Source organism: Anser anser, assembly GCF_964211835.1.
Source record: "Anser anser genome assembly, chromosome: 1".
Lineage (NCBI taxonomy): Eukaryota > Metazoa > Chordata > Aves > Anseriformes > Anatidae > Anser > Anser anser.
The window spans coordinates 95,643,805-95,657,474 of NC_139720.1; the positions used below are offsets into that span (position 1 = coordinate 95,643,805).

Below are 13,670 nucleotides of genomic sequence, written 5' to 3' on the forward strand. Positions count from 1 at the left end.
CCGATTGCAGTCTGAGCATTTTATTACATGTAAAATCTTTGCTTTTTCAGTGGAGTGGTTGCTGATGCTGAGGTCGCATCTAAGATCAGGTAAAGCCCATGGAGCAATTCTGTGGAGTCCCAAAGCTTTGGAATGGGCACCCTACATTTTAGTAAGTCAAAAAAAGAAAACCAGAGTCACACCCGCAGAGTCTCTCCGGGTAGGTTGAACCTGATAAATGACAATATGGCAGAATTGTCAAAAACATTTGACAAGCATTTTGAGAAGAGAGGAGAGGGGATACCAACTATCTCAGAGGAGAAGGTCATGGGAGGATATATTTGAAGGATGGAGGGCAAAGCTTTACCTGGCAAAGAACACTGAAGAAGAATATTCTTGTGCAATTTTGTTTTGATGAGCTCCTACAGATTGGTATGAAGGTATTGAGACAAGCTCAACAGTTAATCTTCACCTACCAATCAGCAGCCACTGACGCTGTGGTGCATTACAGAGGCAGTCTTTGGTTTAGAAAAAAAAAATAAAAAGTGATTTATTGAGAGCAAAACATCACAGACCTGTGCAAAGATAGAAGGGGAACAAAGAGACTGATGCATTTGCAACTTTACATTCCCAGCAGCCTTATTACAGAACCTGCCTCATTTAAGTGAAGGGTATCACATTTTTACACACAATTAGATCCCTAAGGATGCACAGAGGGTGTCTACGCATTCTACTTAAGGGCAATAAGTAAAGTAACTTTCGTTTCCCTACTTGCATTTTAGATGCTTAATTTTTTTAAAAAGTTAATGCTAGGAGGTCACATATGTTACAGCTAATGTTTATTTCATGATTAATGTGCACCTGTGGCCATGAATATTGTTAAATATTTTCACCATATTATTCATAGCCTTCAGACAGCAGGATTATTTTAAAATTGGCTGTATGTTTTCAAGGAATTTGTAAAGATTTTCTCCTCCTTACTTCCCAATTCTCATATAAAATGAATAAACAATGAAGGGCATTCTGATGGTGATATGTAAGTTGTTAGTTGGTCTGAATCCAGAATTTTTCCTCTCATGGCACCTACTGTGATTTCCTATCTAAAGAATTCTTGTTCTCTTCCAGAGAGATTTGATCTCCTAGTGATTGATTGCTTAACCATGCTTCGTATTGTAAATATTGTGTTGGACTAGGCACGGAAATGAAACCTCACAGCTAACAGAGTTGAGCAATCAACAAACCGACTATGTATGTTGCAGAATGCTCAGGTTGAGATACACAGCAAATACAACAAACTGTTAACCAAACAGTCGTTTTTCTTCTCTCATTGCTACTTCCTTTGCTTTTCCCATCTTCCTCCTTTTTCTCCTTTTATATTTTCTCTTCTTTCTCTTTACTTTCTTCCTCCCTACTGTCTTATACTTTGTTTATCATATACAGGCCCTCTTGACCCCAGGTAGGCAGCTACATTTTTAGAACTTGATTCAACACAGGACTTAAACACAAAACTAGGCTAGCTAGGTCAAGGTGGTAGGTCTTAACCTCCCATTAGACATATCCTTTAGGGAAAGGAAATGTAAGGAATACTGGTTACATTGACACTAGAGGAAGAATCATCCCTTTTTGTAGGCAACCGTCAGAAGTGCAGGGGGTTTTCTGTGTATAAGCACAGAATCAAATGCATGTTGTTACCATAGGCAATGAAGAAATCTTGCAAAAATCTCTGCTGAAAATGGGGGATCAAAGAGTTAAGGACTATTGCTGTAGCAATTGCAGATATTAGTGTGAGTTTAATGAAGAGAAAAATATCTGCCTTAGGGTGCTGGAAAACTACTCTTTAATTATTCATCTATAGGCTAGTTTGCTTGTTGGACAAGAAAATCCGTATGTCTGAGTTTTCAAGCCATGGTCCAATTTTTTTTTCAGCAAATTTAAGGCAAAATGCGGTATCACCATGCTTGTTTAAAGGCTGTTCTTGCATTCCATGTGTTTTGTTCTGAGATGATGATTTGAGAGGTTTCTCATTCTCCTGCCTCGAGCCAAGGTTTCTCATATTGCCAGTTTGGATCATACTTAGATATGTGTGTATTTAAGTTCTAGTTTTGCTGTGAGGTAAGTTGAAATGCTTATTGCTGTCACTCTGGCAGTAGTGAGGTGCAATTAGTCTTATTAATGCAAGACTATGAATCCTATTGGCCAGAAGAAAAATAACTGTGATGATGTCCCTTAAGTTTGCTGGTTGGTTTTGGGTGTTTTCCTGTGATTTATATGATCCCCCAGTGCAAAACCATCTCAAATCAAGCCATGCAACCTCCGCAAAGTCTCCGGAGTGGATTACTCATATCACAGTAATAGCTAAGGTCGTTAGAGCCTAACAGGGAACAAAATAAATGAAAAAGACAGAATAGGTTTATGAAGAGTTGTGGTGGCAGGTAAGTGGTCTGCAGCACTTGATCGCTAATAGCTGTGTACAGCTGTATCTCAGAAAGCAGCAAAGAAACTGCTGCTGCAAGAAGATGCCAGGCTCACAAGTGGGATTTTGTTTTCCCTGTTGGATGCATTTGGTTGTTATTTTGAACTGCATACTACCCTGTGGAATTAGCTCTCTCATCTGATCTTAAAAAGAGTATTTAGACTTCAGAATTGCAAAGAGAAACAAAGGAAAATTTCCAGGAAACCAAGCAGGCCACTTTCCTTAGGGAACATAGGCCAGTAGGGTCTGCAGGTAACTCTGGTTCATCAGCCTTCCTGCAGAGGGGAGACGAACCTCTGCAGCGCTTTCTTGTACTGGAGCTGTGCCTGGTAGCATTTCATTGTCCTCCATCCACAGAGTTGGCTCCCAGAGAATTGGCTTGAAAAACTGCTGCATGAGGTATCCTTAATGTCCACCAAATTGCTATCTGGCCCTCAGTGGTGAAGAAGAGTGGGAATTTGTGGTTGAATTGTGAGTCAGGCTCCAGTACAAGCTTGGGAGGAGGCAAAAGAGCCTGAGAACAGGATTTGTATTATAATTAATGCTTTTGAATAGCGCTGGGTAATACTTGCTTTTTTTTTCTGTGAAATCACTGTGGGTGATGGCTTGAAAATGCAAATGTTCTCCTGCTAGCTGGCAAAAAGATGCAAGTAAGGCCAGCTGCTTTCCAGACAGGGCACAGCAGTACCTGCCTGTGTTACTGCCGCTTCAGCTCTTGGAGGAGAAACATGGGGAAAGCGGGGGAAGACAGAAATCTGAGTGAAGGCAAAGAATGGGAGGCACATGGTCCTTCCTGTACAGAGGCTGTGGGCTTCCCCTTCCTGCCGCAGTGATGGAGCTCTGACCAGCTTCCTCTCTAGTGGAGCACAGAACTGGCACAGTCCCTTCTGCTCGAGGTGGAGGTACACACAAATATATGAGGGGCAAGAAAAGAGCAACAACCTAAGAACATGAGTTTGCTGAGAGACTGGGAAACTTATGGTATGAAAACAACACTCCTGTGCTTATTCCATAAAAATTCTTGAAGTTATCTTTTGATCAAATCGTATGAAGTAGGTCATAAGCAGAGAGATGAAAGATCCGAGAAGCAAAAAGGTTACTGGATGACATGGGATGGATTTACATGTCATTAAGAATTAGCAGACTTCAGTTTTTTTGTTCCAAATTTCTGATGCAAAGCAGTTAGAGCAACAAAGTTGGAGAGTAGTCTTTCAGTTGAAGATCGGTCTGAATGGGAGATGCTGGTGGTAAGGCACAGGCTGTGGGAATATTTAGAGCTTGCTTCTGCCCTTGCTGCAAATTTATACTTGGAAAGGTCTTTACTTTTGCTCTTTAATTTTGTGCTGTGGTACACTTTTCCTGACTGCTCTTTACATAGCCTCAGAGTACTATAAAAGTAATATCCTAGAAGCAACAATTCACAGCAGTGTTTGTGGTTGACCTGCATCGTGCAACACATTGTCAGTGCCCTGTTATCAGCTGCTCGTGTGCATTTCCCACTAAAATTCCCATATGTGATTCTCCCAAATTCATACTTAGAAAAGATGTGTTTTGCCATGCTTCTAGCTTTCCATGGACTGAGGTTTTCATAGCTGATTGAGAGTCTTACACAAAGTATATATTTCTTTTTTTTTTTTTTTTGGCACTCATGTATTTGAGGTAAGATGGGTATTAAAGCATCAAGTAAATGACACAGTAGCTTTTCATTTCAATTTCATTATACAGGGAAATACAATCATGAAACTGAACTGGCTGCCTACACCTTGTATATTGGCCAAGATAGGAAAAATCAGGAGATTATCAAGAGGTCCTTGATATGATTGAGGGGACAGGTAATCTTCAGGTGAAAATACTCACCTTCCCCTGGGCCTGACTCAACTGGGCTTTTCTGGTGACATTTGTTAGGTAGTAAAGCTAGGATTTGACTGGCTTCTTCAGCAGGTTTTGGCTGAGTGGAGGTGGTGTGTGAAGGAGCCGTTCTTCTAAGACAAGGGAACCTAGTGCTATTTTATTTAGCCGACTTGTGGGATGCATTCTGAGTCCTGTGTGCGTTATAATTTTAACAAATAATATAAATATTTACAGATTCTGCTTCCTTGTAACTCTCCAAATGGACTTTGTTGTAAGACAGAGAGACAAATATTGTGTGCTTCCCATGCAATCAGCAGGGTTTGAACTGTTTTTTGACCTTGTGGTGATTGGGCCTGTCAGAATCAGAGGTTTATGGACAGCAGTGACATGACCTTCATCTAAACAGAGAGCTGCAGAACGATGACTGTGTCACAAAATGCCGGACTAAACTTTGCACTGACCAGTGTTGGTTTAATTTGCTGGCAAATGTGTGCTTGAGTTTGCAAAGCCAGCATTTGGGGAATGAAAGGAATATTATCTTTGCTTTTAGAGGCCTCGGTTCCACCTGCAGTTAATGAAGGCAATAAATGTTGAATGAAAAAGTACCATACTTAGTGAGTCTCTTCTCAGGACAGAAATAATGGCTTCTGAATTGATTAGACATGTTATGTGTGTATTCTCAGTGGCTTTATTCTAATTGCCTCTCAGTGAGATTTACTACAGTTTCAGTATGTAAATAAATAGCCAGGTGTGGCTGTGCTGCGTTCAACAGGTTGGTCAGACTTCCCCTTAAGCTAGATGAGAAGCACAAATGAGCAGGAAAGGTTTTGCTTGGGCCAATAAACACTAGTCTTAACTTTCTGGATGGCATCCTTACAATACTGACTCCTGCCCTCTGAGAGGAACTGGATTTAAATCATCAGCTGATTTCTGTAGCCAGAGAACATCGCATCAGATTATACTACTTTGGACCACTGTGAATGAAGCTGGACCTGATTTAGACTGGACATGTGGACATGAAATGTTATCAGTCATATCATAACCACAATGAATCACTCATTGCCCCAGACAGATTTATCCAGTTCTCTCCTCATCATTACAAGTGTTTTCCTTAGTTAATTTTACTTTGTGTGCTAATAATAGCTTTTACTAATTTCTGTGAAATTATTTTTTCATGTAATCTTTGTTTTTTTTTCTTCTTAATTTCTACTATAACTGCATTTTTGTCATTATAAAATGATCAAGCAGGCTGACTCTTTTACTGTAAACTAGAAGATATAAGTAGAAGATTTTGCTCAGTCAGATAATGACAGGACAAGGAGGAATGGTTTTATACTAAAATAGGGGAGATTTAGATTAGAGGTTAGGAGGAAATTCTTTGCTCAGAGGGTGGTGAGGCTCTGGCACAGGCTGCCCAGAGAAGCTGTGGATGCCCCATCCCTGGAGGTGCTCAAGGCCAGGCTGGATGGGGCTTTGGGCAGCCTGTGCTGGTGGGAGGTGTCCCTGCCCATGGCAGGGGGGTGGAACTGGGTGGACTTTGAGGTCCCTTCCAACCCAAACCATTCTGTGATAAGGTATATTATATGAAATACAAGGGAAAAAATGAGTGTATGGGTGCCACGAACATTTTGACCCAAGGGTAATTTTGCTAACAGCAGTTTCCAGCTCAGTTCTTAACCTGAAAATCATTCACAGATTTGTTATGCGTAGGGGACAAACTGGGTGACTATTCCCTTGTGTGTACACACACACCTACACACTTTTATAATTTATTTCTTCTTCCTTTTTTTAACCTATAATAATGAGAGAAAAGCCCAAATGAGAGTTACGGCTTGGCAGAAATTTAGTTTGTTGAAAGGATTCTATGTTGTTACAGTGTAAAAACGGTTATTTGCTCCTAGGTCAGAAATGGATGTATAAACCATCATCTTGTACCCAATTACTTCCCTAATTATCTTGCTTGGTGAAATGATGTCCCTGATTGTCATAGACTAGTTAGATTTATTTCCAGTGTGCTGAAATAATGTAATGGGATGCATGGGCAAGTGACAGGGTTTAATGTCTGACTAAGCCATTAGCTATTTTTAATGACTGCCTTGGCCTGTAATGGTACCTGAGGCAAGATTAATGGCTTTTCTCCAAGCTTCCCCTGGGAGAGACCCTGTTGGTCAGGGTATTTTGAAAGTCTGTATGATTTTGAGAGGCTGCGTGGCTATAACACAACTTCTCTGTCAGTGGTTTTCCTAGTATGATTAGGCTGAAGCCCCCCCTCTTCAGCAAGCCTTACATGAAGGTGTTTTCACAAACTAGATTGCAGGTTTGGTTCCCAAAATGTGGGAGTGTCAAAATATGGAATGTGGGAGTTAAATGTGTAAAAAGAAGACATAAGAAACTACCAGACAGCTCCGTGTTCTCTGTCTTCATTATCAACATCTAATGAAGCTAGATAGCTTTCTTGGCCACTCAAGAAGGGAAGAGGAGAGGCTCTCAGTGCCAGGTTACTACTAACCTACTGCTATCTGGGAGATACCTGCTGATGAGAAGTCTGTACAAGTATCTGCTTTGTTGACTAGTTCTTGAGCTGAAGTCAAAGTCTTCCAAGGTTCAGAAAATACAGTAACAGGGCAAAAGTAGCTCATCATTTCTGTATTCTAAGGATATTTTTTTTCTTGTCTTTTCTTTTTTTTCCATTCTGTTTTCTTTTTATTCTGCAGAAGAATGTTTCTGATAGCAGTGTGTGGAGTGTGTGCACCTGCATGCCAACACATGTTGTTGGAAAGGCTGCCTTGACATTGGCACTGGTAAAGCTCCCCTATCTTTAAAACCTAAACCTGCAGTTCAACTCTTCCATATATTGCTTCATTTAAGAAAGTTATCTGAAACTGCTACCTTGTAAGGTGTCAGCTTTGTTTACTAAAGTTACTTTGATTTGAAATAAGTAGGTAAACTGCTCTGTGGGTGATTAGGTTAAGAAGAGGATACATGATAAGAAGAAAAATATCCTTTCTGTTGTTAGCTGCATGATCTGCTCTGGCTGTCTGATAACTGAATCAAATAGCAGTAATGTCATTGTTGACCAGTCTGCTGGTCTGTGAGGTCAGGTTCAGCTGTGAGCAAGATTTTTCCATGCAATACTGATGAAACCAGGGAAATGTTAACAGTTTTCATCTGTATGGTAGGTTTCTCTTAAATTAATATAACCTTGCTTATTTGTTTTATTAAGGCCTGTGGATATTACAGAGAAGGGATTTATTCTTTCTCAAAGCATCATGGGCTGAAAATATGTAATGAGGTAAGGCAGTTGAGCTTATATGAGTTTACACTGAGTTTATGTATTATGTTCTATGCACTTTGAAGTGTTATTCTTGCAATCTTTTGAGAAACAAATATCATCGATGTTATATGTTACATTTTGGAAATAAATCATACTTGCAAGTGAGTACAATGCCACCAAGTGTGGTACGTGAACCTATATGCTAGGTGTTCCTAAACGGACTGTGATCTCCCCTTGCAGACCCATGAGGAATTAGTCATAGATTACTCTAGGTATCACTAAATAAATGAAAGGTGAGTATTAAAAGGTAAGTTTCTGTGATGGAGAGCTTGTAGTGCTAGCATGTGAACAAATGCAAAAAGGTAGCATCTCTGGTATAGTTTAAACCCGTGAGTCTCGTAGGTTCTGAAGAATGAAAGCTCTTCCTTTCCAGAGCTTTGCCACCGGATGCCACGTGGGCTTGTAATATAAATTTAAATTCAGGAGTTGTAGCCAACCTTCAGATCACCCATGCACTGCCTTCTCCAAAATCCCAGTTTTTCTGTAAACTAGAATAGAGTTAGCAGCAGTTAGACTGCTTTGTGTATCATTTGTCTTTGGAAGTGCTGGAGAGACCATCTATCGAAACAGCTGCAAGATACCATGTCACAGCTCCTCTAAGAGACCCCTTAAATCCAAAACCTGCCCTTCCCTTTTTGCTACTCCCTTCTGGGATATAATATACTAGGTCAATCAGATCGGATATCTCAAGGGAAACTGTAGCACATAGCAAATTGATGCATAGTAACATTTCTTTTAGAGTAGGTTCACCTGCAGTAGACATGGGGAAAAACTGTGATTGCAGGCCCAGAGCTTTAAAATTAATCGGGAGATACCAAACATTTTTTTGAAAGATTTCTTTATCCCAAACAAAGATTTGGGATATATAATGTAAGAGGTTACATTAGCTTTCATTTTGATTTATGTTTGTAATAATTTCTTAATGTTTGTCCAATAAAAAAGGAAGAAAAAATTATTCTTTGGTGGCCAAAAGGTTGTTATCTTTCATGAAATATTGGATAATCTTTTAACGAGAACAAAGACACTGCTGTGTTTGAGGACGTGAAAAGACTTCTGTGCTGGTTGGCCACAGGGGCTGTCTGAATGCTGAAGAGGAAGGTGTAAGCCTCCCGTCGAGAGTGAACTTGTTCTGCATCAGAAGAAGAGGGAAGTTTTTGTGGGCCTCAGCCTGTGGCATGAAAGACCAGCAGCAGCCCTGCTGTCTGGCTGCGGTCCGTGCAGCTACCAGCAGGTGAGGTCTCACCTGGAAGAGCTGCCAGCCCCTGGTGCACAGGATAACAGGGCATCTGTCTGGGGAATATGTATCCAAACAAGCGCTGTTCCTGATGTTTGCGTGAATACAGCAGTAAGTGCAGCTCTACACTCTGTTCACGGCTCCTATACATCTCCTTTTTGTGTGTGAACCAATGCACCATTATGCTTAAAAGACTTAGATCTGAGGGGCGGGTGCTACTTGGGGGATCAGCTGTTTGCTTGCTGGTGTTACCGTCAGGCTTTCCCAGGTGCCTTGTTCTTTCTCAGAAGTGGACAACATGCTGTGATACCGAGTTAGAGGGCAACATGTGAGAAACACCTTCAGGGCTGTGCTAGGAGAAACAGAGATGGTGTTCGCTGCATGTTGCCTTTGCAGCCTTTTAAAAATGAATCCATTATACAAGGAGGAAATGTGTCTTAGGAGGCTGTTTTGTAGGGCAGGGAGAGCAAGATTCCTGTCACAGTTGTGGCGCTAACTCAGTGTGAGACTGGATAAATCCTTTCCCCTCACTTTCAGGAGCAGTAGAATGAGCCACAGAATAATATTTGCTTCTGTTATCATGGATTGTTAATGACTGGGAATGCTTTGAGGTCTGTAGGGGAATGGCACCAGATTTATTGAATACAATGTGCTGCATAAAATGCCGGGAGTGTTTAAAGGGATAGATGAAAAAGGGCTGATTATAGATCTCTTTGAAGTCTGTGTTGAAGTTTTCACAGGTTTCTTTGGGCTTTTAATTAGATAATCATTGTGGTGGAAGAGAGAAAAACCTTGAGCAAGGTCACGATCTACTTGTTTTTATACAAGGAAGCAAGCTGGTGAACTTGTGATACGATTGTCCTTTATGCTGGTCCTCAGAAAAAAAGGAAGGTGAGGGAAACATTATTGAGATCCCGTCAGTGTTCAGACAGGTTGGGAGTGGATCACAGAAACTCTCTGCATCAGTGCTCCCTGAATTTTTCTGTCCACAGATGACGATCCAGTGATGAACACACACATAAAATTGGAAAGAACACTCCCTGTGTCAGGCCCCGCTCATGAAATCCTCTCGCAAATAGACCCACCAGTTACTCAGAGTCACATTGCCTGGATTATTGCAAGAGTCAGTGCCCGGGTAAGGAATGTGACACCTTGGGCCATTTATGTAACCACCTAATCATGTAACAGGTGAGCAGGGAGTCCGCGTACAGTGTAAACAAATCCCTTTGCCATTTTTCCCTGCATTGTCAGGCTAATTCTGATGAAGAAGACATGCAAAGTTGAAGCCAGGGATCAAGGCTTGGAGCCTGATCAGAGCTTTGGGAGGAAGTGCTGCAGTGAGGGCGCTTTCCGGCGAGTTTCAAATGAAGACTAAAATATTCCCCCCACCTCCTCCCTCTCATTTGTTTGTTTGCTCCTGCACTGCCTCAGCTGCATGCTGGAGATACTTGTGCTCCGAGGAGAGGGGACGGTTGATGCCACAGCACATGGCTTGGCGCCAGGAGCTGTGGTCTGTGTGCAAATCATTATTTGGTCCCTGATCAAGTTACGGTGTCTTGGTTTCTCATCTGTGAGTGATGCATTATAGAGGAGGCTGGGGTCATTTGGTGCTTCCTGAAGGAGGAGCTGCTTGTCTTTGTTGTCTCCTCCACAAACTTCTTACCTCCACAACCTTCTTAAGCAGTGGCTGCAGACGGTGGAAAGGTGCCCATGGCTACACTTACTCCTTTATGACTGTGCACAGCAGCTGATAGTCAACAGCTTTTCTCCCCCAATGAATTCAGGTTAAAGAAGAGCTCCTACATCTATTTCCTATGGTCAAAAAAAGAGAGCTAATAATCAGCTCTTATTAATTGTTCAAGACCATCATTTTACTCAACTGGGACACACCACAGATGCTAACATGTCTTTTATATCTTATGCAGCTTCCTCTCTACTTAAGTGCATCATACTGTTATACCTAGAAAACCCAACTCAGTCTTTATAAAAGACATTGCTCTGGGTTTACTAGAGTTCTGCTATACTTATCATCAGTAAGACTATTTACTAGTTAGTTGCACTTTCTTGAGGGGAATATGGAGAAGCTTTGCTTGATGTCTGCTGAGTATTTTTCAGCCAAGTTTCATAATTTGCCTGACTTTTTACTTGGGCTTTCCCTGACAAGCACACAGTTAGAGGCAGTGATGTACACATTGTATTGTGCGTAATAAATATATTATTAGCATTTTGATCAGGTTAAAGGGAGAGAACAGAGAAATAATACCTTAGGTTAAGTTGATCTCAGAAGGCAAATAACTCTTATATCTAATATATTTGCCTCATTTCCTAGCTGGCAACCGTGTTGTCTTGCATCTGCACAGCACTTCACCACTCTGCTGGGCTGTTTCCCTTTGTGCATGTAGTATTTATCATTCATGTGTCCATTAAATCAGCATCCCTTAATGCAGCTTCATGTTGCCAGGGTTTTCCCTGTACAGTGAGTATCTCATGTCTTGTTTGTCTGGGTGATATTTTTACATTAGGGGAAGGTAAAGAACAGAAGGAGCAACAGCGCTCTGATGCTGAGTCGCAGTGAGCGGGAGGGGTTGCTCTGCGTGTCTACGATTGCGTCCTCACGCTGCCTCCCTAAGTCAAGCAAGAAGTCATCTTACCTTCAGTACATGTATACACCCAAATCATAGCAACACCTTTAAATCAACACAGCTTCATATTATGTCCCCACGCAGACATCAGTCTAAAGCCTACTGGGAGGCTAGTAAATGTAAATGTAAATGTAGTAAATGTAAAGCCTGGGGAGTCAGTTTGTCAGCTGAGATCATCTTCATTTTCTAGGCTAGAGGCAGGAGAAGAAGAGTATCAGAAGCAAGTAGATGTGTAGGAAGAGTGTTTCCCAGCTAGTCGCAAGCAGGCAGTACTCCCGGAGGCCCCAAGCATGGACCATTAGTTACCTTTGAGGAGGGAGAGAGAGACGTAAGTGCTTAGGATCTGTTTAGGAGATCCATAGGGGGATCACCTTTATGCAACACCTACAGGAAATGTCTATGGAAGTACGGAACTGTCAGAAATACTCCACCTGTACCTGGTAATCAGACACAAGTATAGAGAATTGCGAAAGTTTTCTCTTGTTCAGGCGTGTTTGAAACAACCCAAGTATTGGCCTTCAGCATTCAGAATATCCAAGCTGTCTGCAGAAACTATGTTTTACTGCTAAGCAACCGAAGTTTTCCTTTTTGCTTCCTTTAGCCTATGCTAAACCGTCTTTACTAGAAACAGTGGTGAGAGAGTGGAAACAATTTAACAGGATTTGCAAAGCAGGGAGTGATACTGTACTAAACCAGACTCACTGTAAACCCCCTAAGCTCCATGGAAAGCCTTAGTTGTGGCTTGAGACCTTAGCTTTGGTGTTGAAAAACATGCCTGTAATAGCTCAAAAATGAGGCAATTTCTGCTTTAGCAAGGATTTTCCATAGAGAATTCCCGTCAGGTCTGCCACTGTCTGATGTGTTTGGCCTGCTGGATGAAGACTGCCCAGATCACCACTCTGCGCCGTGCTTTAATTTGCTCACTTCTGGACCCTGTCCAGTATCCCTGACGTCCCTCCATTGATTGCAGCTTGCACTGGATTAAGCCCAGCAGTCGTCTAAGCATATCCATTTCATGGATGTTTGTGGGCTGTGTTTTGGAGTTTATAAGGGTGCTGACTGTTATAAATATCTTTATAGGTTGGCCTTATGAAAATGCAGTGCCTTTACTCTGTACTCATGCCTTTATTATTATCATTATCAAGTTACCACTTTTAAACACTCAGTTGTTTAAAAGTAGAAAAACCTTCCATTACAAAAACATAGCAACCTCCTCCATAGAAGAATATGATTTAATGTCAAGTCATTAGCTGTGGAACATTTTGGCTTGGTTTGTTAGCATTTACGCTAAGCAACCAGCCAATGCCAGTTCCAGCAGGTGGGTATTATTTCAAACTGCTCCATGCTCAAAGTTTCTCTAAGCTCTGGAGCCTGTAAAAGGCTCCGCTAACTAGAACAGTGACTGTTCCCATGTGTCACTAGCTATCTATGGAGACAAGTTTTGAGAACACGGAGCTAAAAAGGGTTCGCATTTTCTTGGCTACTGTATCAAGCAGCTTTATGTCAACGTCTTCAAGTTACATCTAGCCTTGACCTTCAGCGTCTGGCCTGGGACTTTCCAGAGTGAGATTTTTAAATGAGCAGTTCCAGGGCCTTGGAGCCCAGAGTCTGATCTGCTTTGTATGGGCTACCACAGGACGTGCACGTACAATTGCACTGTTTTTCAAGAGCCAGTTCCACCAAGAAGCCTAACTGCCCGGTCAGGTGCTTCAGCACCTCCTTTCAAACCTCATCCAGCAGCTGTTTCAGTCGGGGGTGCCTGACTGCTATGTGTGTATGAATCTTCCCGGAAAGTCCTGACTAATTTATGGCACTGAGCACAAACCCAGCTGTTCAGTTTCAGTTGGCTCCAGCCTTAAAACCCAACAGGACTCTCAGGCATTTTTCAGCTGCAGGACCTTATTCAGTAGATGCTCCCAGACTACAGCGGTCTGGTTCAGGCTGTGCACAAAATAGCACTGATTAGGATATAGGAGATCCAGCTTAAGGTCTCTCCTCTGCCTTATTTAAAGTAAGAATTTGCCTTTGGGTTTTCCACTTGCTGGAAACTGTTAGGCTGCCCCATCTTGTAGCCTGCATAGCTTGTTTTGCTGAAGCCATTCTACCCTGCATGAAAAATTTAATATTTGTTAGAGAAGACTGTTACAGTTGAAAACG

General features: G+C 41.7%; 1 protein-coding gene across 1 annotated transcript in view; it reads left to right on the plus strand.

Annotated features, from left to right (window-relative positions):
- Positions 1–3,159: 3,159 nt before the first annotated feature.
- LOC310892530 (uncharacterized protein) overlaps positions 3,160–13,670 on the plus strand; it is a 164,812-nt gene continuing 154,301 nt past the window's right edge. Inside the window, exon 1 of the mRNA XM_083820405.1 lies at positions 3,160–3,433. Coding sequence (XP_083676531.1) covers positions 3,403–3,433 — 31 coding nt within the window. The 5' untranslated portion in view covers positions 3,160–3,402. The remainder of the gene's footprint in view (positions 3,434–13,670) is intronic.